This window comes from Lathyrus oleraceus, chromosome 5, assembly GCF_024323335.1.
Source record: "Lathyrus oleraceus cultivar Zhongwan6 chromosome 5, CAAS_Psat_ZW6_1.0, whole genome shotgun sequence".
NCBI lineage: Eukaryota > Viridiplantae > Streptophyta > Magnoliopsida > Fabales > Fabaceae > Lathyrus > Lathyrus oleraceus.
In genome coordinates, this window is record NC_066583.1 from 304,884,185 (window position 1) to 304,908,683 (window position 24,499).

General features: G+C 35.8%; 1 protein-coding gene and 1 non-coding gene across 2 annotated transcripts; one reads left to right on the plus strand and one right to left on the minus strand.

Annotated features, from left to right (window-relative positions):
• Positions 1 to 6,866: 6,866 nt before the first annotated feature.
• TRNAW-CCA (transfer RNA tryptophan (anticodon CCA)) lies at positions 6,867 to 6,938 on the plus strand. Its single transcript has one exon. It is a non-coding gene; the product is annotated as a tRNA-Trp (tRNA).
• Positions 6,939 to 22,034: 15,096 nt separating this feature from the next.
• On the minus strand, positions 22,035 to 24,115 carry LOC127084157 (uncharacterized). Its single transcript, XM_051024557.1, has 5 exons — positions 23,757 to 24,115; positions 23,442 to 23,516; positions 22,785 to 22,924; positions 22,569 to 22,706; positions 22,035 to 22,411 (listed from the first exon to the last, which is right to left on the minus strand). The coding sequence occupies exons 1-5, from the start codon at positions 24,007 to 24,009 to the stop codon at positions 22,205 to 22,207; spliced, it is 813 nt and encodes a 270-aa protein (XP_050880514.1). The 5' UTR covers positions 24,010 to 24,115; the 3' UTR covers positions 22,035 to 22,204.
• Between the last annotated feature and the right edge of the window lie 384 nt (positions 24,116 to 24,499).

The window sequence follows — 24,499 nt, forward strand, 5'->3', positions numbered from 1 at the left end:
TTGGCAAAAAGTATATTTAACCTCGAAATTATTGGCAAGTACCATAACACTTTTGCAGGAGGACGCTTCTTACTAACATTGCCATTGTCATCACCATTGTTGTTCTTCAACTTGTAGCGCGACTCACCATATTCTGGATATTGATCCAAATTTGCATACGCTTTTCTGTATAATATGCAATCATTAGGGCATGCATGTATTTTGACATACTCCAAACCCATTGGACATAATATCTTATTGGCCTCATAACATTGATCCGACAAATTATTATCTTTTGGTAGCATTTGTTTTATCAAATCAAGAAAATATGTGAAACTTTTATCTGACCATCCACTTTTTTCCTTCAGATTAAACAATTTTAACAACGCAGACAATCGTGTACATTTGGTGCACCCCTTATATAAAGGCACATATTTGTGGATACATAAAGTATCATAAATATATGCTTTCATATACAACGATTATCCAATGTTGCGAATCATATATTTTAGTCAATCATCCATATCATCACCATCATCCATTTGTGACGCCGCATTTTGATTATTATCCACTTCTCCATGCCACATTCATGTTGTATAATTTTGACATATTCCATCACAACATAGGTGATGTAATATTTATTTCTTTAACCATTTCCAGATATTCCCGCAAACAATACAAGGGCAATAAAAGATACCATTATTATTGGGAATATTTTTCCAGCAAATTCAAGGAATTCAAGAACTCATTTCTCATACACCGGACCTAATCTACTAGCTTTCATCCAACAACGATCCATAACAAATTCTGAAATATATATCAAAAGCATAATGTGAATGACATCCTAATGCTACACACACAACATCCTAATATGATTATATGCATATGACAATGTCTGAATAAAACATGAACATGGAAACACCAAGACATAAACATTATTCAAAAGTGTCACAATGTCTGAATAAAACATAAACATACCCAACACAAAAACCTAAAGCATATTCACAAAATTTAAATAAAACATTAACATGACAACATGAACAATACATATGACAATGTCAATACACATAACATCCTAGCAAAGAACATTAACATTCATAAGCGTCAGAGAGAGCTAATGGTAAATAACTGTTACGGAGAACATAAACATTCAAAAGCGTCATAGAGATAGGTTGGTAATGTACCGAAATTTGAAGAGGATTTCGATTTCCTTTCCATAAATGATATTCGTTTCAGGAAATGAATGAATATGGTGAAGGTTTCGCTATCGTTGTCGTCTCGTTTGTTATGGCACCCTTGTGTGTTATGTACGAAATGAAGTACCTGTTATGTTTTAATTTTGTAGGAAAACGTTTCACAATGGTTGCTTGTTTCAATCGTAGTGAAATATGGAACATATAACCACAGTTGAACTAAACAATTGTAGTTCTTATACTTTCAATTTTTAAATAACAATAAATTTAAAGGGACACACGCTAATTTTTATTGAAAAAAAGGAAAAATGTTTAAGCTGGGACTCGAAGCTTGTCATCTAAAATCTATGACCATGGTTGTTTTAAAGAACCGTGATGAAAAGTTTCTTAATAAAAAAACACACACGTATAAAATATGATATGGCGATGGTAGAAAAATGGTCGTTGTAATATTGTGACACTAAAAGTATATTTTATAGTAATGCCACCATCTAAATCTATATTTATGGGTGGTTTCACCTTTGACTTTTGTTTATTTGATTGTCTTTCAATCTCGCTAAACTTCGTAAAATTCTTGCATCCTATCCAAGAAATGATCCGACCAAGTTACAACTTCCTTTGTTGAATGAGTTGTCCATTCCGGAGATGTCAGTGGTATTGGGCATCCGAGTTTTAAATAAACTTGAACAAAATGCATTGACTTAGAAATCCACCCAATACACATAATTCGATCGGTTGGATTTTGAGGTGGGACACTCCAAAGTGGAAAAAATATTTCGGAGAAACCGTATCTTGTCAGATAAATACACATTATATTTATGCACTTGCTATAAGATGATCCATTTAAGATCCATTTTTTCTCTGGTGCTGGACCGCTAACACAAGGAATAAGAGATTCATGAATTGTATCAAAATTTTCTTTTTTCCCGTATGATATTGTGTAAGATTCTTTATGCGCCTTCAACTCTTCGATAAGTTGTTGACGGGAAAATGTATGACTATCCTCTCCTTTATCAAGCAAAGTTGAAATAACTAGTTAATCGCAATTATCGTCACCCTCAACATTAGCAATCCGTTCAATGTATTTGTGCATAAAACTTGAAATTTCTTCAATGTATTTTATTTTTGGTAAAGGTGGTGTCGGAGATAGTTTGCTAATGTGAGCACCTTTAAAATGATAATGGGGATGACATGATAGTTTAAAATTAGAAAAGAGAAGAAATGGATAATTAACATGACAATTAATGTAGCACAAAAATGCAAAAATTTTATGAACTAAGCATGCATGATATGATGAGTAATTAGGTTTAAATGAAACGAAAATGTTTGGAAAAAATTAGGGTATGACAATGCTCTAATAAAAAAATTTGAAAAATTCTTGAGAAAGGAAATAACAAAGGAAATGAGTCAAAAGAAGCACAAAGAATGAAGGTTACTTAATTTGAATATGGAGAAAGAGGACATGTCAAAAGTGAATGCCCTACACTTTAAAAGAAGGATAAATTCAAGAGCAAGAATGAAAAACGAATAAAGAAAGCATATGTAGCATGGGATGACAATGAAAAATGTTCATCTTCAGATAAAGATCATGCAAACAAGGAATTCATGGCATCACATCATTCAAGTGATGAAGAACATGAGGTTAGTGATTCTGAAATTGATAATAGACTTTCATATGATGAATTACAAAGTGCTTTAAATGAATTACATGGTGAATTTTTGAAACTTTCTAGAAGATGTTCAAAACAAAAGAAAACTATTTTAAATCTAGAAAGTGAGGCTATTAACACAAAAGTGGAGTTAGACTTAATAAAAAATTGAGCATGCAATAATTGTTCATCTCTTGAGTAAAAAATTATGGAATTAAATCAAATAATTATGAAATATTGAAAGGGGCAATTTGGCTTGGATAATGTGTTGAGTAGTCAAAGATATTCAAGTAATAAATAAGGACTTGGCTTTTCTAATTTTGATAAATTTAGTATAAGTCAAACTATCTCTAGCAATTTAAACAATAAGGAATCAATAAAAGTTCATGGTGTAAATCATCATAAAAGGTCTCATGATAGAAATAACTTTTATGTCAATAAAATGAATCATATTTTTAGACCTACTATTTTTTATTATAATGCAAAATATCATACTTCTAATACTTGTACATAAGAAATTGTGGTATTCCTTATGGTGTGTATGTATGGGTGAGGAAGAGATCTAACACAAGAGGACCCAAAGAATATTGGGTACCTAAACACTATTAATTGTTTTGCAGGTACTTGAATATCATATTCTAGTATTGTCAAATCAAGATTGATATTTCAAGATACAAGCATCAACTTTAATATAAACTTCGGTATCAAATCATTATGAAGAAGATAAGTACTCGTATATATCATTTCCCTCATACTATTTTACTATGGATTCTACTCCTTTTCTTTTTGATAATGTCAAAAAGGGGGAGAAGAGATGATTGTTTTGTTGTTTTTTAGGATACTAAAGACAAAGGCCTAAATATCAAAAGAAAAGGGGTTATGCAAGAGATGGGAGATATACAAGATATGGGAGGAATCGATTCATAGAAAGAAATCGAACACGCATTGTAGGAGCTACAAATTCTATTGAAACATTCAACATGGGAGACCGGTCAGTCAGAGGACGACCCTGCCTCATTATGGGTTCTCTCCACATGACGACACTTTTGAAGTAAGAAAACAGTTCAATGATTCCTCATCCACACAATGGTCATGAATGGTATCCTCAGACAACACCAAACCATGGGGTTCCTTCCTCATAGTCACTAAAAGGTAGTTTTAACTTCAATCTTGAAAACATGATTTCATAGAAAGAAATCGAACACACATCGTAGGAGCTACAAATTATATTGAAACATTCAACATGGGAGACCGGTCAGTCAGAGGACGACCCTGCCTCATTATGGGTTCCCTCTATATGATGACACTTTTGAAGTAAGAAAACAGTTCAATGATTCCTCATCCACACAATGGTCATGAATGGTATCCTCAGACGACATATAACCATGGGGTTCCTTTCTTACCATATCTTTCTAGTTATTATGAAAAACTAATATCGATCATGAATTCGAGAATAAATTCGAACGATAATATGATCTCTAATATCCCTATCATTAGGATCCCAATCATGTGCCACGCTAAAAGTTTTATGGAAATAGCCAATTAAATGTTCGTTTCGGGTAACCTCAACGGGTCCCAAATCTATAGGAGGCAACAAAGAAAGAAGGGAATCAACATTCATTCCCCTAACAATGGGGTTTTATGGTCCTTCCTTTCAACTTCTTTGGAGGGATCAATTGCACCTTAAACAAAATAAAAACTAGAGGGTCCGCTACCATCTTCAATAGAACCCCCTCTGAGTACGAAAAGGTCCACAACATGTTGGCTAACTTATAAAAGGTCAACATTCGACATTCCTGGGTTAACTTTCCCAGTAGAGGAAGAAAGATCATCGCTATTGAGTATATTTATCACATTTGCGAGTACAATTCCTAGGTGGGTCATATCTAGAGCACTAGAGGAGAGCAATGAATTGTAAACAAAAAAGAGAAAGATGGTACAGGAGGAAACCAAAAATAGATATAACAATTACATGAGATAGCCCAAAGGTGCGTTGGACCAAGGCATGTATAACGCAAAGAAGGGGAAAAAGAATGATGAGATGAGTGTTGGCAATGTTTAAAGAAGAAAATTGACGCGTGAAGAAGAAAGAAAAGTTGCAGTTCGTGAAAAGGGCGAAAAGAGTTTTGAAATCCCAAAGGAAATTTATACAAAAAAGAGAGACAAATACATTAAGGGCTCAAAATGAAAGGAAATGAAAAGGGACGAAAGTAACCATTAGATTTTTCCTTGGGAATACAACGACACTTGAGTATCATAGAAAGAAGCGTCACTCTCTGGTCTAAAAACATAGGGCCACATATCAAACGAATTATGTGAAACATCTCAATATTGAGACTCACATTTAATGTGCATGCTCCCTAGGTTGTCAATATCCACTGCCAAATCTCTTCCATTTTTCTAAGCAACGACCCCGGTGCAGGGAACCCGACCCAGTTCTGCTGAGGACTTCTCATTGTCACGCCACTAGAAACTTTTGGGAAAACTGTTCTACGTCGGTTAGAGGCTCATTAGAAGGAATCTCACCTCCGATCTAGATCCAAACCAGTCCAACTACCTTTCATATATATAGAAGGCCCCATGTGAAGAGAAATATATTGTTCAAATGAGTTCTCACTTTTTATGCTTAATTATTTTGCTTAAATGCACTTTTGATCCTCCTATTTTGATGTTTTTTAACTTTTAGTCCCCTATTTTAAAAATAAGTTTTTTGATCCCTAAAGTTTACATCCCTTAGGATTTTGGTTGGTCCCCCTTTACTTTTGCACACGTGACAGTGGTGATTGTGATACAAAAATTATTTTAATTATGTGACATTAATGATTAGGTTATTTTATTATTTAATATTATTTAATTATAGTTTTACTTATATTTTTTAACTCAATTAATCAAAAAATTGAAAAGAATATTTTGAGCTCAACTTTCATAAATTAACTTTATAAATATTAAAACTCTATCTCAAAAAAACGACCTGGGACAAATAAGCTTGCAGTAAATTGTTCATCTTCTCCGGTTACAAACAAATGAACTTCATCCTTCATGTTGACCCAACTACACCCAGCTTCTTTCTTCACTGTTGCTTTCTTCATTATCAACCTAGCATCTGCGACATCTTCCCACTTCCCACCAACAACATGAATGTTATAAAGAAGCACATAATTTGGTTCTAAGTTTCCAACAATTTGGAGATGATAAAAAACAACAATACAAGTTTCTAACTTTCCAACAATTTGAAGATGATAAAAAACAACAATACAAGTTTCTAACTTTCCAACATATAGCAACGACAACGGTAACAGAAGACAGAATCATGAGGAAAGTAAATGAACTTTACTTGGAGCAAAAGGTTGACTTTTTAATGGAAGAGAATGCGAAGCTCAAAAGACAACAACAAGAGGTACATGATTAATGTCACAATTCCTTTATCTTTGTTTTTTTTCTTGTGTTTTTATAGTAAATATATTATACTTCCATAGTGTACTATAATAGTTTAATAATAGTAGGATATGTTTGTGACAATGTGAATGCAGTTATGGGAAGCAGTAAGTAGTGCACCAAAGAAAAATATCTTACATCGAACATTAACAGCTCCATTTTAAGAACAAGTAGTAGTATATCTAGCTAATTGTGGTGTAAACAAAATGTTACCCTTTTGAGTGCAGTGTACCATGATGTAATTGTAATTGTGGTTGTGAATCTTTCCACGTTTTAGTTATAAGTTATTTTGAGGAATAACTTATAAGTTATTTAGTTATAAGTTCTTCATGCAGAAAGTGTTTGGTTCAATGTAACACAAAAGCATCATAGACTAGTCACTACTCACTGGTGTTTAGCAATTGTGGTTGAACATAAGTGTGGGTTCTTGTAAGACAGTCTATCAATGGTTGAATAGAAGTGTGTTAAAGTGTGACTATTAAAGTGTTGGATTCAGTTTTTGTTATGTAAAAGTGAGTAGAATGACTTTGTTTCTGAACTTTGGTTTTTTCTTCTTGTTGCAATCCTCATTAGTATAATTACTCAATCGTTGACAGAATTAACATCAAATGGATCTGTGGCGCAATGGTAGCGCGTCTGACTCCAGATCAGAAGGTTGCGTGTTCGATTCACGTCAGGTTCATGTTTTTGTTATGATTTCATTTTTATTTGTTTGGGGTGTAACGGACTGGGCTCGATCAGGCCCATATTAGTCAGAAACCGGCCCATATGCGATATACTGTAGGCTCAAAACAGAAAATATTCATTGGCTAGCTGCAAAACAGAAAACACTATTATTTGTTTTTTTAGTTTTATACAACAAACAAATTGCATGGCTTTATTAATTCACCTATACTATTAGTATTTGTATCGTGTTATCATGCAAAGAATTCTAAATATGATTAGTGAGGAGGCCGAAAGTAGTTTTAATATGATTTAATATATTTTTCGTTCTGAATCTCATATCCAGATTTATTTTGGGACCATTGTTTTAAAAAGAATTATTTGTGTCTTTGAACTTTTCAAAACAAATCATATTTGTTCTTTTAATTCATTTCTTTGTTTTTTTCTATGTGTCGTCCGAGTCAGTTTGTGTTGTCAAAGTCAATATCAATTGATATTATCAAGGGTAATCTTCAAACTTTGAATTTTAATGGTTAATGTTGTTACGTTGACTAGTCCAATATTTTGGTGGAGTGTTACATTTATGTTTTGGGTAAATTAAAGGCTCAATAAGATTGAACCAAATTAAAAGCACAATTCGCTTACCAAACTCTATTCAGCTAGTGAACAAGTACACGTTTGCACTAAAGCAGAATCTCATTTTCATCTCAATCAGTGATATTCATTCAACGACTCATCGTGTCTCATGTTGGAACAACCAATGTCTATTGTAATTGACATTCCTATATAAGTGCGACTCTGAGTCACATCCATTATTTCATTCATTCACACGTTTGCAAGTTCCACGTCTCTCATTTACTAACTTTAGCAATGGAGTGTTAGTCGTGCATGTACCACCCTTCTGTAATTGTAGCAACCCGTATAATATATATCTAGAATAATATAATACAAGTGTTATTATTTTGTACTGACACAATCATAAGTGCCTATTGACATCATTTACATACTTGACCAATTATACAAAAAAAATACAAGATATGGAAAGTGTCAAAATTAAAATCTAAGATCTAAGTACAATGTCTGTCATTTTGCACGATGCACAACAGAAGATCTCAATAGACTACATCCCTTGAAACATCAATGTACATCTCCTCTTGCAATATAACCTGCAAAACAATATCTGAAAAGCAACAACAATATTGGAGTGAGATAATAATCTCAGTGAGTTCTCCTATCCTATGGGTCCACTCGGCTCTACAATATTTTCTAATCGAATCCTAACTTAAGTCATCATCTCTCGCTACTTGTGTATCATTCACACAAGATAACCAAGACTCGAGTGTCTAAGGGATATTCGCAATGTATGGAATCATATCACAAGAGTTATCATAACTCAAACAATCATTATTCGGATTCACGAAACATCAATCCCCGAACGGACCTACGTCTAAGCCAGGCTCGGTTCACACATGCTCGTATGATTCGACTTTCATGGTGGATATCAGGCCCTCTATGGGACTCAACCCAATTCAAGCGATCATCACTCGTATGGGACTCTAACCCACTTTGATTATCTTTCACCGTATGAGACTCTAACCCACTTAGGTGTCCATCTTTCCCCATGTCCGCCATGGTTGGGACTCAAACCCAATTGAGGCATGAATCATTGGTGCTACATCCCCACTTACCGCTTACCTAAGCCTTTGAAGTGGTATATGCATAATTCATATTCGAATACGTGATTAGGTCTCAACAACAAAATAGGACTTTCTGAGCAAGGCTCCTCACCCAATAGGACTTTTGGAACAAATGTTCATCACCAAATATCAAACCAATTCTCATGGTGTTCATCAAATACTAGTGATCATATCCACCCATCCACAAAGTATTCCACATGTTCCATACAATGCATATTGATTCATAATCAAGCGAGTACTTGTTCACGATACACACCGAGGTATCATTGTGTCCAAGCATCACCATATACTCATTCCATAACCTATATTATTTTCTAAGTCATTCTCCTAGTTATACTCATAGGTTTCTCACTCATCTTTATAAAGTTTTAATCATGTTATTTCATATTAATCATAACAACAATGTTTATCATACATCATAATATGATCCATAGCATTCATAAGGCACACAAGGTAATATAACGTGGTACGAGAATATAATCATCTACGTTCTTGTTCTAACGCATCCGTCAGCGTCCAAAACGAAGTTATAACACTCAAATAATCTAACAATTTAACTTAATCAAGAATTTAGGTTAAAACTTGATCCTTGCACAACTATTCAACAACAAGAGCTTAGCCTAGTGCTAAGGCATGCACCTTACCAAGGAGGTCCCGGGTTCAACCCCCATTCAAGAATTTATGTTTACCATTATGATCATTGTAATTGTTTAGGATAATTGATCTTATTACCATAAACCTTCTTGTACCCATTGTTTGTTCTTGATCGGTCACCATTTACATTGAATTCCCACCGTTAATCCGACATATTTTCATCACTTTGGTAAGATTTATGTTTGTTTATAGTTGCTTCAGAGTCATTTATCATGTTTTGTTGGTTTGGTATCGCATTGCATTCGATTACAAGTTTATGTCAAAAAGATCTCTTTTATGCTTCGTTTGGTAGTGTTATTGTTACAGGCCATTGCACAGGTTTAAAAGCATTAATGGTGAGGTTATGGATACTCAGAAAGGAAAAAATATGAAGAGACATCAGGTCAACACGGGCACCCGTGTGCTACAACACTGCCCGTGTTGTTGATCAGGCAGAGCAAAATGGGAGAAGGAAAATAGAGAACAACACGGGCACCCGTGTGGTGACACACGGCCGTGTTGTTTAAAACAGTGCATTAACACGGGCACCCGTGTGGAGGAACACGGCCCGTGTTGTTGCCTCTGTAGCTTGGTGTGAAGATAATTATCATGGAGAGCAACACGAGCGCCCGTGTGTACACACACGGCCCGTGTTGTTGGGCGCGGCTAGGAAACCTCAACTTTTGATTTGTGAACCTATTCTGCTCATTAAGGGTAGTTTGGACCTTTTGCTTGGAAGAGATTCATCTGAAACTATAAGAAGGCGTGGAAGAGAAAGGAGAAGAGACTTTTTTGACGGACGAAAGAAAACATGGCATTGAGAAGATAACTACTACGGGGGATTCGAAGACGGCGAGATTCAAGGGTTCCGACCATTGAAGATCCAAATCTCCTAGTTCTTTGTAATGTCTAATTTTCATACTATGATTTCGTTTACTACTATGAGAGGCTAAACCCCCTATGTTAGGGGGGTGGTCCTGATTTGATCGTATGTTATGAATTTGAACAAATGATTTCCTTATTGTTATGTTACTTATTTCAATTCAATTGTGTGATGTTATTATGCTTTTATATCAGACAAATACAAATTGATCTATGACTATCAATAACAGGATTGTGATTGTTAGGGTTTTCACACAATTAGGTTTATGATTGCATCATCTAGGACTAGTAACTGTTGTAAACCACCGCAAACCTTGATATTATTTATGATTAAAACCAATGATTAATTGAATGGACATTTGAGTAAGAATTGGTAGTTTAATAGTTTCTTCCTTAAGGACTTAAGGAAGAACATTCTGAGGTTAGGTAATTGAATGTTTCATATGTATTAAGGAAATCTTGACTGAATTCATAACTGGTTAAATCAACCACTTCCCCTAGCATATTTTATATTAATCAGTTATATTTTACTGTTTGTTGTGTTTATTGTTAGAATTCCAAAACAACCAAACCATTATCTTTTTGTTCTGATAGAATCAAAGTAAAATAAGTATTTCCTACGCAATCCTTGAGATCGATACTTGGAGATAAAACTCCTTATTACTACATCGGTAAAAATAGTACACTTGCTATTTTTCCGATCAAGTTTTTGGCGCCGTTGCCGGGGATTGCCAAAATACATATTTTAATTTCTATTCTATCGAAATTTTGTTGCTCGCCAACCAAAATTTTATCTGTGACAATTTTGTTATTCGAGTCTAATATTTGTCTAACTAGTGTATGCGAGGTAAGGCCTCAGCAGATTTTTCTTTTGACGTAGATCCAGAAAGAACTCTTCGCGCTAGACTGAGACAACCTAAACGAGAAAAACTGGAATTAGCAGAGAAAGCGGAGGGGGAAGTTGTTTCAGCGCACTCATAGAATTCAGATTCAGACGCGGAAACCGTTCCTGAAATCATGGCTGCTAATCCACCACCACCACCACCAGAGAGACTCCTCGGTGACTATGGTGGAACAATTTCAGCTGCATCCCAGCACCATTAATCAACTCGAAAGACGGTCCTTCTCTGGAAGAGTGAATGAAGATGCCAACAAGCATATGCAAAGATTTTTAACCATAAGCACAACACTGAAAATGCCTGGACATAGCGAAGAAGCAATCCGACTTCGTATGTTCCCATTCACTTTAGCAGATGAGGCCGAAGAGTGGTTCTATTCCTTACCTGCTGGTAGTATCACTACATGGGAGCAAATGGAAACAACATTCTTGCAGGAGTATTTTCCCGCATCTGTGTCATTGCGAAAAAGATATGAGATCCTAAACTTCAAGCAGAAGGAGGGTGAGTCACCAGGAGATGCCTACAAAAGATTCAAGAGAATCCTAGTGGCTTGTCCTACTCACAACATGGATGAAATTGAACAGATGCAAATGTTTGTCAATGGCCTTCGAATTCAAACGAGACAAATCCTTGATTCAGCAGCTGGTGGCTCAGCCAACTTTGCAACAGCCACCGGTATGAAGAAGATAATTGAAGTTATTGCCTCGAACGAGCATTTGGAGTTATATGACAGAGTATCAAGCAAATCTGCAGTTATTGACTTGAAGCTTGAAACAAACAAACAGGTGAAAATTGAAGAAGCTGTTGCTGCGGAGGTAGAGAAAAGGTTGAAAGCACTAAACATAGGTGCTCAGAAAGTGGCTCAAGTGCAACAGGTACCGAGTGATGTGTGTGGCATCTACAATGGACCACACAATACTGTTCATTGCTTTGCAACACCGCAGCAGGTAGAAGATATCAAGTTTTTAAAGCAAAACAATCCCTACTCCAACACATACAATCCGGGGTGGAAGAATCATCCCAACTTTGCGTGGAAAGATCAGAAGGGGAATGTGCAACAGCAAGTACAAGGCCAATATCAAAACCAATATCAGCAACAGCAACAACAAGTCCCAAAGAAGGCAGATTGGGAGATTGTAATTGAAAAGATGGCAGCTCAAAATATGCAATTTGAAGAAGAGACTAGAAACAATCAGAAAAACACCACCGCCTCCCTAAGGAATCTCGAAGTTCAGCTGGGGCATATAGCACAACAACTGGCAAGTTCTCGAACACCAGGTTCCCTACCAAGTGAAACAGTTCAAAATCCGAGAGGTCAGGAGAATGTTAATATTGTCACGACGACAGAGAAAGAGGTTGCTAAAAAGAAAAAAATTATATCACCGAGCGAGCCGACTAAAGAAGAAACTACAAAAGGAACTAAACCGATGATTAAGTTGCCTTACCCTCAGAGAGTGACAAAGAAGGAACCTAGTGAGTCAGACTTGGAGAAATTCATGACAATGTTTAAAAGGATTGAGGGTCATATGGACTTGTTTGAAGCACTTGAAAGGATGCCCATGTACAAGAAATTCGTGGAAAAGGTAATGGCTGAAAAGTAACCAACCACTGAAGAACAGGTATCCGGTAAGGAACAATATAATGCAAACTCCCTGGAGCAGAACATTCCTAACAAACAAAAGGATCCAGGAACCGTCACAATACCTTGCATAATCAAAGAAAGAACCTTCAAAAAGGTACTGATAGATTCTGGAGCTAGTGTGAATCTGATGCCATTATCGATCTATCACAGGCTGGGTATTAAAAATATCAGTGATATAAAGACCAATCTGAAGTTTGCGGATCACTCAAGAAAAAATGCATATGGTATAGCCAAAGATGTGCTGGTAACAATAGCGGACTTGACTTTCCCAGTCGATTTTGTAATCCTAGACATACCTGAAGACAATGAGGCACCCATCATTCTGGGTCGACCTTTCGTGAAGACGAGTCGATGCAAGCTCGACATGGATGAGGGCACGTTAACCTTGAAAGTTCACAACAAGGAAATAACATTGAATGCTATTGAAGACCAGGAGATGGAGGAAGATACAGAATCTCAGTATCAAGTAGGCTTAATCAGGACATTGAATACTATCAAAGTCTCACCGCTGCCAGTAGCCACCCGAAACGGAAAGATTCTTGACACCGAAAGGAAGGTTAAAAAGGAATCGTGGCACAAAGGAGTCCACACTGATAAAAGAGACAACGTCCGAGTTGTAGACAATAGGTGCAACAAGGTTTTGAACCTGAAATACCCCCCATGATAAGGGAAATGAACCGTCGAGCCATGCGACGTTAAACGAAGCGCTTCGTGGGAGGCAACCCACGCGTTTGATGTCTAATTTATTTCGTTTTTCTTTTTCTTTGTGTGTGCTAAAATTTTGTTGTAGGGGAGGAGGAGAATTAGAAGGGCAAAGTCACAAACACCTCAAAATGGAAGGAAACCACACAAGTGCAATAAAACAACAGGAGTCGCTGTGAGTCCCCTTTGTATCTGGATTTAAACATTGAGGTCAATGTTTGGTTCAGGTGTGGGGGGTTTTTCCTTTCATGTTTTATTTCGTTGTCATTTTGTTCATGTTTTCCTTCATCGTTTTTGGTTTTCGTTTTTGCTTCTGTTGTCGTATTTTTTTTTTTACCTGTGTGTACAGAGTGATGAGAAATGGTTGGACGAATCCGGGATAAATGGTAGTGGATGAAAGACACCCCTCATACTTATTCTGATAAGGCACCCCGGAAGTTGATGCAACCTTGAGAAAATAAGTCGGACACAATTTGGGGACACCGGACCAAGAAAGCGGTAGGGAAAAACCAAGTCAGAAAAGAACCACATAACACGAGGAGGCTTCAGAGCTTGCAAGCTAACCAACATGGTGAGATCACAAAAAGCCAAACACTAAATATCAGCATGAGAGTTCAGCCAGGTATGACTTTATCACTCTGATTTTGCGTATGTCCTGTTGACACGTCACAACATGACAACACACACTGAGGCAAGTTGTTTGTTTAGCCAGGGCCTTTCTAACCATCCCTATCTGTATGTTTCCCTTCGTGAACCCCGTTGAGCCTTAGCCATTTTATTCATCATAAACCCCCTGTTAACTATTAAGCATTATTCATCATAAACCCCCTGTTAACTTTTAATCATTCATTTTTTTCCATAACTCGGTATGATTGTGTGAATTACAAGATGTGCAATAAAACTAAGTTTGGGGTGGAAATCTTGAAAGAGAAGGCAAGTGCATACAAAAATAAAAATAGTATGTATGTTCTTTAAAAGAAAAAAAAAGAAAAAAAAAGAGAAAAGAAAAACAAAATAGAAAAATGCACGAGACTTAAGACTCTAACACCTATAAAATGCTCGAAAAAATTTGAGTAGAAAAAGAGTCAAAAGAGTGAAATTAACCCCCAGAGTATACGTGATGCACGAGAAAAAGAGAAAGAAAAATCACACAATATGACTGCCGAGTTCAAAACCCTTTGTTATCCATTTTTTGTTTATCCCACCGTACCCAAGCCCCGTTACAACCCAAAAAGACCTCGAAAAGTGTGTGGAATATACTGTTGTTGTGACATTAGAATGTATTCAAATTTAAGAGTTTGGTATTGCATACTATGCTGCGAGTGTACACACCTAACCCTGAGAGATGTTGTGAGTGTGTGAAAAGCTTGCAGGTGACGAGGTTTCTGATGTGGAAATGTGGTAAACTGCCTGAATTGGAGAGACCTGAAACTCGATTGGAAAGGAAGAACACAAATTGTGAAAGACTAGGTCGGATTGTGGAAAATGAATTCGGGGGTGACCTTTGTTTGGACTCAATACATCACTTGAGGACAAGCAATGAGACAAGTTTGGGGTTGTGATCGGTCACCATTTCTATTGAATTCCCACTGTTAATCCGACATATTTTCATCACTTTGGTAAGATTTATGTTTGTTTATAGTTGCTTCAGAGTCATTTATCATGTTTTGTTGGTTTGGTATCGCATTGCATTCGATTACAAGTTTATGTCAAAAAGATCTCTTTTATGCTTCGTTTGGTAGTGTTATTGTTACAGGCCATTGCACAGGTTTAAAAGAATTAATGGTGAGGTTATGGATACTCAGAAAGGCAAAAATATAAAGAGACAGCAGGTCAACACGGGCACCCGTGTGCTACAACACTGCCCGTGTTGTTGATCAGGCAGAGCAAAATGGGAGAAGGAAAATAGAGAACAACACGGGCACCCGTGTGGTGACACACGGCCGTGTTGTTTAAAACAGTGCATTAACACGGGCACCCGTGTGGAGGAACACGGCCCGTGTTATTGCCTCTGTAGCTTGGTGTGAAGATAATTATCATGGAGAGCAACATGGGCGCCCGTGTGTACACACACGGCCCGTGTTGTTAGGCACGACTAGGAAACCTCAACTTTTGATTTGTGAACCTATCCTGCTCATTAAGGGTAGTTTGGACCTTTTGCTTGGAAGAGATTCATCTGAAACTATAAGAAGGCGTGGAAGAGAAAGGAGAAGGGACTTTTTTGACGGACGAAAGAAAACACGGCATTGAGAAGATAACTACTACGGGGGATTCGAAGATGGCGAGATTCAAGGGTTCCGACCATTGAAGATCCAAATCTCCTAGTTCTTTGTAATGTCTAATTTTCATACTATGATTTTGTTTACTACTATGAGAGGCTAAACCCCCTATGTTAGGGGGGTGGTCCTGATTTGATCGTATGTTATGAATTTGAACAAATGATTTCCTTATTGCTATGTTACTTATTTCAATTCAATTGTGTGATGTTATTATGCTTTTGTATCGGACAAATACAAATTGATCTATGACTATCAATAACAGGATTGTGATTGTTAGGGTTTTCACACAATTAGGTTTATGATTGCATCATCTAGGACTAGTAACTGTTGTAAACCACCGCAAACCTTGATATTATTTATGATTAAAACCAATGATTAATTGAATGGACATTTGAGTAAGAATTGGTAGTTTAATAGTTTCTTCCTAAGGAAGAACATTCTGAGGTTAGGTAATTGAATGTTTCATATGTATTAAGGAAATCTTGACTGAATTCATAACTGGTTAAATCAACCACTTCCCCTAGCATATTTTATATTAATCAGTTATATTTTACTATCTGTTGTGTTTATTGTTAGAATTCCAAAACAACCAAACCATTATCTTTTTGTTCTGATAGAATCAAAGTAAAATAAGTATTTCCTACGCAATCCTTGAGATCGATACTTGGAGATAAAACTCCTTATTACTACATCGGTAAAAATAGTACACTTGCTATTTTTCCGATCAGTTCTCTTCCCAAATGGTATGATCTACTGATACTCAATCAACCATTCATCATAACACCATTCCCACATAAAATGTATGATCATTACTACAAATGCTCTAGGACACCGCTACATCGGTCCTTACTCTTACGACATAAGAACTCCTCCACAATAATATGTATGTGCTCTAATCCTAGTCACCTCTCTAGTCACAACATCCCTTTAAATTCCAACCTCTCAACTGACCAGGCATGATATTTTCAAATTTCATCATCATTCAAGTAGTAATTTATATTTCGACCATTACATTAATCTCCTCTCCCACCTTTGTTCCAGTCATCTAAACCATATATGTCTCATAACCTCTAGTTACTCCATGCATATTGGATATTTGCATGGTATCCCTAAGGACTCCTCTTCAATTACACCTCTCATAATGTATCGTAGAGATATTTATGGGATATTTATGGAGTACCATGAGCATTTAGTACTAGAGGATGTACATAGTGTGCTAGTTGAAAGTCTCTAGAGTATGGTATATGGTTAGATCCAATGGTTTTATAGAGTATCCCATTCATATATGATGCCAACACTAGAGGTAGATCCCCTAGAGTCAGATCATTTGGAGATCATAAAGGGTGAAAAGGCTATGTGGACCATGTTATGGATATCTTGCACATATGACACAGTATCGTCACTATACTCGAGGGTGTCATCGCTACAAGGGAGGTACTTTAAGGAACCATTATTTGGGACTATAGCTATATGGTATTAACATATGCACATGGTACACTACAATATAAGAGGAACTAGATGAACATGGGTATGCGCCAGACTCAATAGTTATATACCATTTGCATGTTTTTGAACATTATGAGTTGTAATTTATGACATATGTCTTAGGAATGTCATATGGATATTTTGTTTTATCATTCAACTTATGTGTGTTAAAACAATCCAATTTCATATATGATATCCTATTTTTGAATTAAAAATATGTGAGTTATGTATGTTTCACTAATGTGTTGTTATTTGAATAACATGTTTATATTTGAGTTAGGGGTTTGCATGGATATTATTTTTGGATATAATGCCCCAAAACAACGAAGTTTTAATGTGGTTATTTTTAAGTAAATGGTTTGCCTGGATAATGTTATCTGGATACACCCCACATCAAAACATTGAAGTCTTCACATGTGTGTTATTTGAGTAAAGGATTTTTTGGATAGTGTTATCTGGATATACCCTGATTCAAAGCATTTAAGTATTTACATGGTTATTATTTGGGACAAAGGTTTTTTAGGATAGTGTTATCTGAATACACCATATGTCAAAACATTGAAGTCATCACACATTTATTATTTGAGTAAGGGGTTAATTCGGATTGTGTTATCCAAATACACCATATGTCAAAATATTGAAGTCTCCGTATTGTTATTCATTGTAGTCTTCATATGTTTATTATTTGAGTCATGGGTTTGTTTGGATAGTGTTATTCTTATACACCATACGTCAAAAGTATGAAGTCTTTACATGGTTATTATTTGAATCAAGGGTTCGTCCATACAATTTTATTCAGATACATCGTGCATCAAAACATTAAAGTCTTCAAATGGTTATTACTTGAGTCAAGGGTCTTTCTGGATAGTATTATTTGGATACACCCTGCATCAAAACATTGAAGTCTTCACATGGGCATTATTTGAGTAAGGGGTTTATCCATATAGTTTTATTCGAAAACACCATGCGTCAAAAGTATGAATGTGAAACAAGGTCTATGGTTAAGTCAGAGGTTTTTCTAGATAGTTTTATATGGATACACCATGCATTAAAAATAACAATGTAACATTTCAAAACTAGACACTTTTTTAACCAATCAGCTAAATTTTAAATTGTACATTATACACATAATTGACTATAAAAATTAAAAGGCATCAAAATATGTGACACCGTCAAAATATAGGGGTGCTTCTACACTAGATTGTTTCCTATTTGGCTCTTTTTCAATAGCGTTCAATTTTTAAAATCATTCATCTTAACGAAACAAGTATTCTCCCATTCAGTTGCTACATCTTTGGAATGTGTTCTCCATTCAACAATCGTCCATCATATATGACATCTATGCTTCAAGTAAACTTATAAAAATGCCTCATTTTTTAAATTCATCTAATACATGTAATTCAGTCTGCAAGAGTATTTGGTGGGCAACTTCGGAGCGGAAAAATGTTTATGAAAAACCATGACTTGTCAACTTAACAAAAACTGTGTCATATGCACTTGCTACAAGATGACTCGTTTCAGAGAAACACATTCCATTTTCACTTGATGTTGGAAAACCAATTCTACCTGGAATAAGAGTGTCTAATATATTATTGTATGAAGATGACAGAGAAAAGGCCAAAACCTCATTCTTCTCAACTACCTCGAGATCAAGTTGTTGTACATTTTCTACATGAGTACCATGATATTTAAAAGGTTCCACTACAACTTCTATAGTCAGGAATTTGTTGGATTTTCCTTATACCTTCTCTGAATGACGATCTCACTCAATAGTAAGATCATTGACCCATCACTTGAGCTTATTCAGCTTTTGCTGAAGGCGGTCAAGCAAGAAAGCTTCTCCTCTATCAACAACTCCAAGCGCAAAAATAATCGACACCCGACAAGTATGTAAGGACAATTCAGACAATTCCCGTTAACGAGCTTCCTTAGAAGGGCTCGAGAAATAAGCATAACTTTCATCAGAAACCGAAGATCAAAATTATTTATTTGTTCTCGGATTAGGACAAGTTAGCAACACCAAATTTTGTTCCACTTGAGCAGAAGTTTTTCCTTCTATAGCTCTAAGTTGGGGACGCTCATGGAGGAAGTGCTTCCATCTGAATCTCTTCCTCCTATGAGGTAGATACTAACCTTTCGATCGCGATTCAGGCAAAATAATTTGAACTCCCACCCAAGGGGGAGGAGTAACTGTCTGAACAACCCTCCTGGTGGCCGGCCAGAAGGCTTACCACTGGGAGTACCTGAGTAGAGGCTCCCCCAAAAAAGGATTAATCTAAATTCCAACCAAAGCAGCAACCGCCAAAATCTCTTTTCCCAATTTTCGCATGGTGTCCTAAATATTTATTGCATCTACACAATTGAGAAAAGAAACATCAAGAAAGTTTCAAGAAAAGGAAACAAGGGAAATAGATCACTAGCACCGCTTACCAAAGATTCTCTTCCTTTCCTCCTTTGATTTGGCATTCTCTAGCCATTAGGTCTAAATGCACTTCTTCAACCGGTTTCTCGAAGAAATAACTAGTTGATTTTTCAGGTATAATTCCTCTAGGGACAGGTCTTCTTCCGTGTAAGTATATGAACCATCCCTCTTCAAGTAGTGGATTTGAGTTCAATACTTATGGAAGATGTCTGAACAAGCATATGGAGGAATGGGTTCCAAGCGACAGACCTTCGCATGCGTCTCCTCAATCAAAGGAGTAACCATGTAAAAATGATCATCAAAATCTTTCATGCTTTTAGGACAATCTTCAAAGTACAAAATATGATGCCTCAAAAGACATCTTTGCAAACAAAGGCAGTGACAACCCCTAGTGTATTGGGATCAACCTAATTTCCTGAAATATCCTTACCAACTTTCTTGATCGAATTTGATATTATCACCATATATATATATATATATATATATATATATATATATATATATATATATATATATATATATATATATATATATATATATATATATATATATATTGTTGACAGAATTGATGCAGGTACAACAAAAAGCAAATGAGTTTGAGTGACCCATATCTGGGGAACGTTAATGAAGGGATGCAAGAATAGAGAAAGCGTGAACTTTAAGTTCAGAAGAAGGATCAATCCAGCATGAAAAACTAATATCGACTAACAAGGTCATTTAGTTTGGTTCAACACTAAAACTAAATACTCCCAAGAAAGAATGACAGAGGAAACAAAAACAGTCTTTTCACCGATAGCTTACAACAAATAAAGGCAAGAGAACGCTTCAAAAAATCCTTTATACTCTACTCAAAGTACTAAGTACCATATGATTTACCCCACACTGCCAACGATTAGGATATGCTAAAAAAACACGAGGGCACTCGGGAACTATGAAAGAAGAAGAAATATCATGACTAGCTAACAAGGAATGCATGTTTGGACATTTTCGACGCTACATTATGACTTCCAAGTGAGACATTTAATGCACCCATTTCAAAGAAAGGTAACACCCCATCTAGGACTTCCACGTCCACAGATCCCATGATTAGACAATTATGTGTGTCACAAACCCTCGCCCCGTAGAGAAGGTCAAAAGCTTAAGGGCAACTATTATGTGTCGTCCACAAGGCCCGTGAAATGATGGCCTAATTATAAGGAATTAAATTATCATACAAGGAGTAGGTACACTCGTTTTTTTCTACACCACAAAGTGCCCCCACGAGAATTCCATGCTAATCATCTAAATAAATCCAACGGTTGAATGCATCACATGTTGTTCCACACATGTGAAATTATTAATCATCCCTCATATTTAAAGAGGAAAGTGCGTCACTTCACATGTATTCAAATCTTTTCTCATTCAAACTCCATTTCTAACTCTCTTACTGACTTGAGCGTTGGAGTGCTAGCCTTGTAGGTCAACCCCCTCTCCATCACATCAGAAGCATCGAACCACTATAGTAAAGAGTGAATTCATCATCTAGTTCTAGAGCAGTACACATTTTATCTTTAAAACAATCTTTCATACTTAGACAATTCATCATCTACAAACGAACCTCCGTGATTAATAAATACATGAACAAATTCAGCCATTTATGACCTCATAATAACATAGTCTTACTTAATACAAAAACACATTAACAAGCATAAATTAACATTAACTAATGTAATAAACAATATTTACGTTTTACAACCCTAGAAATTGTCCTTATAAAAATTCCAAAAATAAACCCTACATTCCATAAATTGTACATGAACAACAATCTCACATTCAGAAAAATCCCCAAAATAAACCATACATTCCATAAATGGTACACGAATAAAAACCTCATATTTAGAGAAAAATAGAAGAAACTTTAAATTAGAAATGAGAAAAAAGAAAATGAGACTTGTCAAAAATGGAGAAAAAATCTTTGTTGTATTCCTTGTACAATACCACTTATCTTCTTCGTTCATCATTGAATTTTCACCATTGTTCTTCTAATATGCTATTTTCAACCAATTCATAAATGAGATTACTTCTCTAAGGTTATAATTGTATGGTTTGTGACATTTGGTATATGACTCAGCAGATTCAGTTAAAAATACATTCAGCAAACTTATTTTCCACTCAACAATTTTATTTTAACATCAACACCAATCAGACTTTTTAATTGACTTCGACTAACAAATTGAACATTTTTAAAAGTTGAGACCAAAATAAACCACAAATAAAAAATATGGGACATCAATGGATATTAAGCAATTAACAAATGTAATACATGTATTACTTTGTGGTAAAAGTTACTATTTTTAAGTTTCTGAGTATATTATGTCATGCCTTTAAAATTCTACCTCTTATTAATTAATTGAAGATAATTTTTATTAATAATTTATGAAATTATAACTGAAATTAAAATTCTGAATTATTCAGTTCTTCAATCCAGATGACCCTCACTGAAAAGATAATTTCTCATTCAATTTAGCATGAAAGTAACAAAATATATGTACATATATATCTTATGTATATTAATAATTAAAGAATAATCAGATCCATGGAGGGAGACATTATGGTAATGGATCACATATCAACAACAGGTAAATGGAAACTCAGTTCAGGTTCGCTACGATTTCTCGTCACTGTCATCAAGCTCAAGACCTTCTGCGGCTAAGAGCTGGCCGATAGTCTTCTTCATATCATCGTCGGCCTTTTTTCGCATTAGATCTCTCTTCTTCAGTATAAGTGTCTGCCTTTTAAGGGTACTGCTGAAATGTTCAGCTGAAGCCTTCTTTTCTCTTGCTAAAATCTTCCTTGCTTCATCTGGATCAATCTGAGATTTCATAAAATGCTTCTAATCAGATGCAGGGCGAAAAAAATGGAACTTTGCATTCTTTGAATTCATGCAAAAATGGAAGTGGAATGTAATATGTATCAACAATTTAATATGATTTTATTTGTATGAAGCATGTTCAAGCACACCACTATACCTTTGAGCGAGAAAGTTGACGTACGCGAACATTCAACTCGCGCTGTTGCTGCTCGGCCCAAGCACCAATTGCCATATCACCCCGCTGACTAAAAGCTTTTCGTTTTTTCATAAGCCACTCCATCCATGCTTGAGATGCCTGAAGGACATAACACATCAATATAAAATAAGAAAAAAAATGGTCTAATCTATAATCATAACAAGAGGAAAATAATACCTTCATAGGGTTGACCAGATTATCCATGTCATATTGTTTTCGTCTCTCTGCATCTATAAGCAATTCATAAGCAGCTTGAATCTTGATAAACCTAGCTTCTGCTGTTTCACCTTCCTCGAGTGTTCCTCTTCCATCATAGACTTGAAGAGCAAAGTAAAATAGAGATTATTACGTAATGAGAGTCTACATTCATCTTGAATAAAAAACACTACCACAGAAGAATCGTATCACAGCTAATGATATGTTTCGAAATGCGGTGGGATGATGCACCATGGTTCCGAAGTTCCAAGAGTTAGCTTCTCGTTCTCGATAACTGCAATGTACCACTGCGAAATTGTTCTGTCTAAATACAGCTAAGTTGTATGGCACGCAGTTGAAGAAAAAATTGCTAATCCACACTAACGGAGACAAACAGAAGATCTTACATGTTCTAGCATACTAACATTCAAAACAAACTGCTAACTGTGAAGCAGATGCAGATGCAGATGCTTAGCTTCATGTTAAATGAATAAAACACAATATCTCTGCTCGATAAGATTGGCATAAGATCGTAGCCAAATATGGCATGAGGTAATCACAACCAGAAGTCGAAAAATACCGTACATAACTTCATAAGCCACTAAAAATAAAACAAGTAGCTAAGATCAATATGCATACCATCTGGATGATAAAATTTGGCGAGACGTCTATACGCAATCTTTATCTTCTCGTCGTCCTCATCTCCTTCCAATTCTGTTACTCCAGCATACACAATTGAAGAACAAACATTCAAAACAAAACAATTGTCCCCAAAAATTTCCTTGCAACACATCATTCAGTGACAAACCCAAACACATTCATTTCTTACTTTCACCATGACCCATCATTCAAATAGAAAGTCTCTAAATCATGAACAGATAAATTACAATTATATCAGCAAATATCTGAGAAAATTACCAATTTTGACCAATTTTTTAAAGGAACAAACTTTACCAAGAGTTTCATACGGGGTCTTTTGTTGATCCCAATTGATTGCTTTCGCCACAGTTCTCTTCTGATTCAGCCGAAACCGTGGCATGGGTCTGCTTGAACCCGAAGTAACAAGCCATGTAGAAAACAACCAAGAAGATTGCAAAAGGGGTTTGGAATTAGGGTTCCAAAACGAAGCCCTGAATCGAAATTGGTGTCTACAATTGATAAAGGAGAACACTGTGTGAGGTTTGCATAGGGTTCTCAAATTGCTCATATTTTGACTCTGATTTTCGAAGCTCTGAAATTTTTATGTGAACGAAACGAAGAGATTTTTTTTGCCTCCAGTGATAACCAAACAAACATGAATCTAACAGAATCTTTTTTCTCATCTTTTATTATTTGCATTTTTATTTTATTTTTTGTAATATTTTCTCCAAGAGAAAATTTTGATTTTATTTTTTTCATTTTTTATGAATGATTGAAGGGAATTTTCTATTTTCTCTGGAAAATTTGGAAATTTTTAAAAAAACAACCCACAGGAAATTTCCAAAATATCCCTAGTTTTAAAAAAAATTCCAAACTACCCCACTTTTAGGAGGAGTCGCCAATTGAATTGGCGACTCCTCTTAAAAATTGAATGCAGGCGCCAATTGGATTGGCTAGGGCAGGTGCCCTAGCCAATTGGATTGACGCCCATGTGTATACCTTGAGAGGAGACGTCAATTGGATTAGCGCCTCAGTTTAAAATGCAATTTTAGTGTTAT

Coding starts and splice junctions, on each gene's coding strand:
- LOC127084157 (XM_051024557.1), bottom strand. CDS start 24,009: ATGAGCAATTTGAGAACCCTATGCAAACCTCACACAGTGTTCTCCTTT. Junction 23,517..23,756: donor GACCCCGTATGAAACTCTTG/GTAAAGTTTGTT, acceptor CTGGAGTAACAG/AATTGGAAGGAGATGAGGAC. Junction 22,925..23,441: donor CAAATTTTATCATCCAGATG/GTATGCATATTG, acceptor TTGCTCTTCAAG/TCTATGATGGAAGAGGAACA.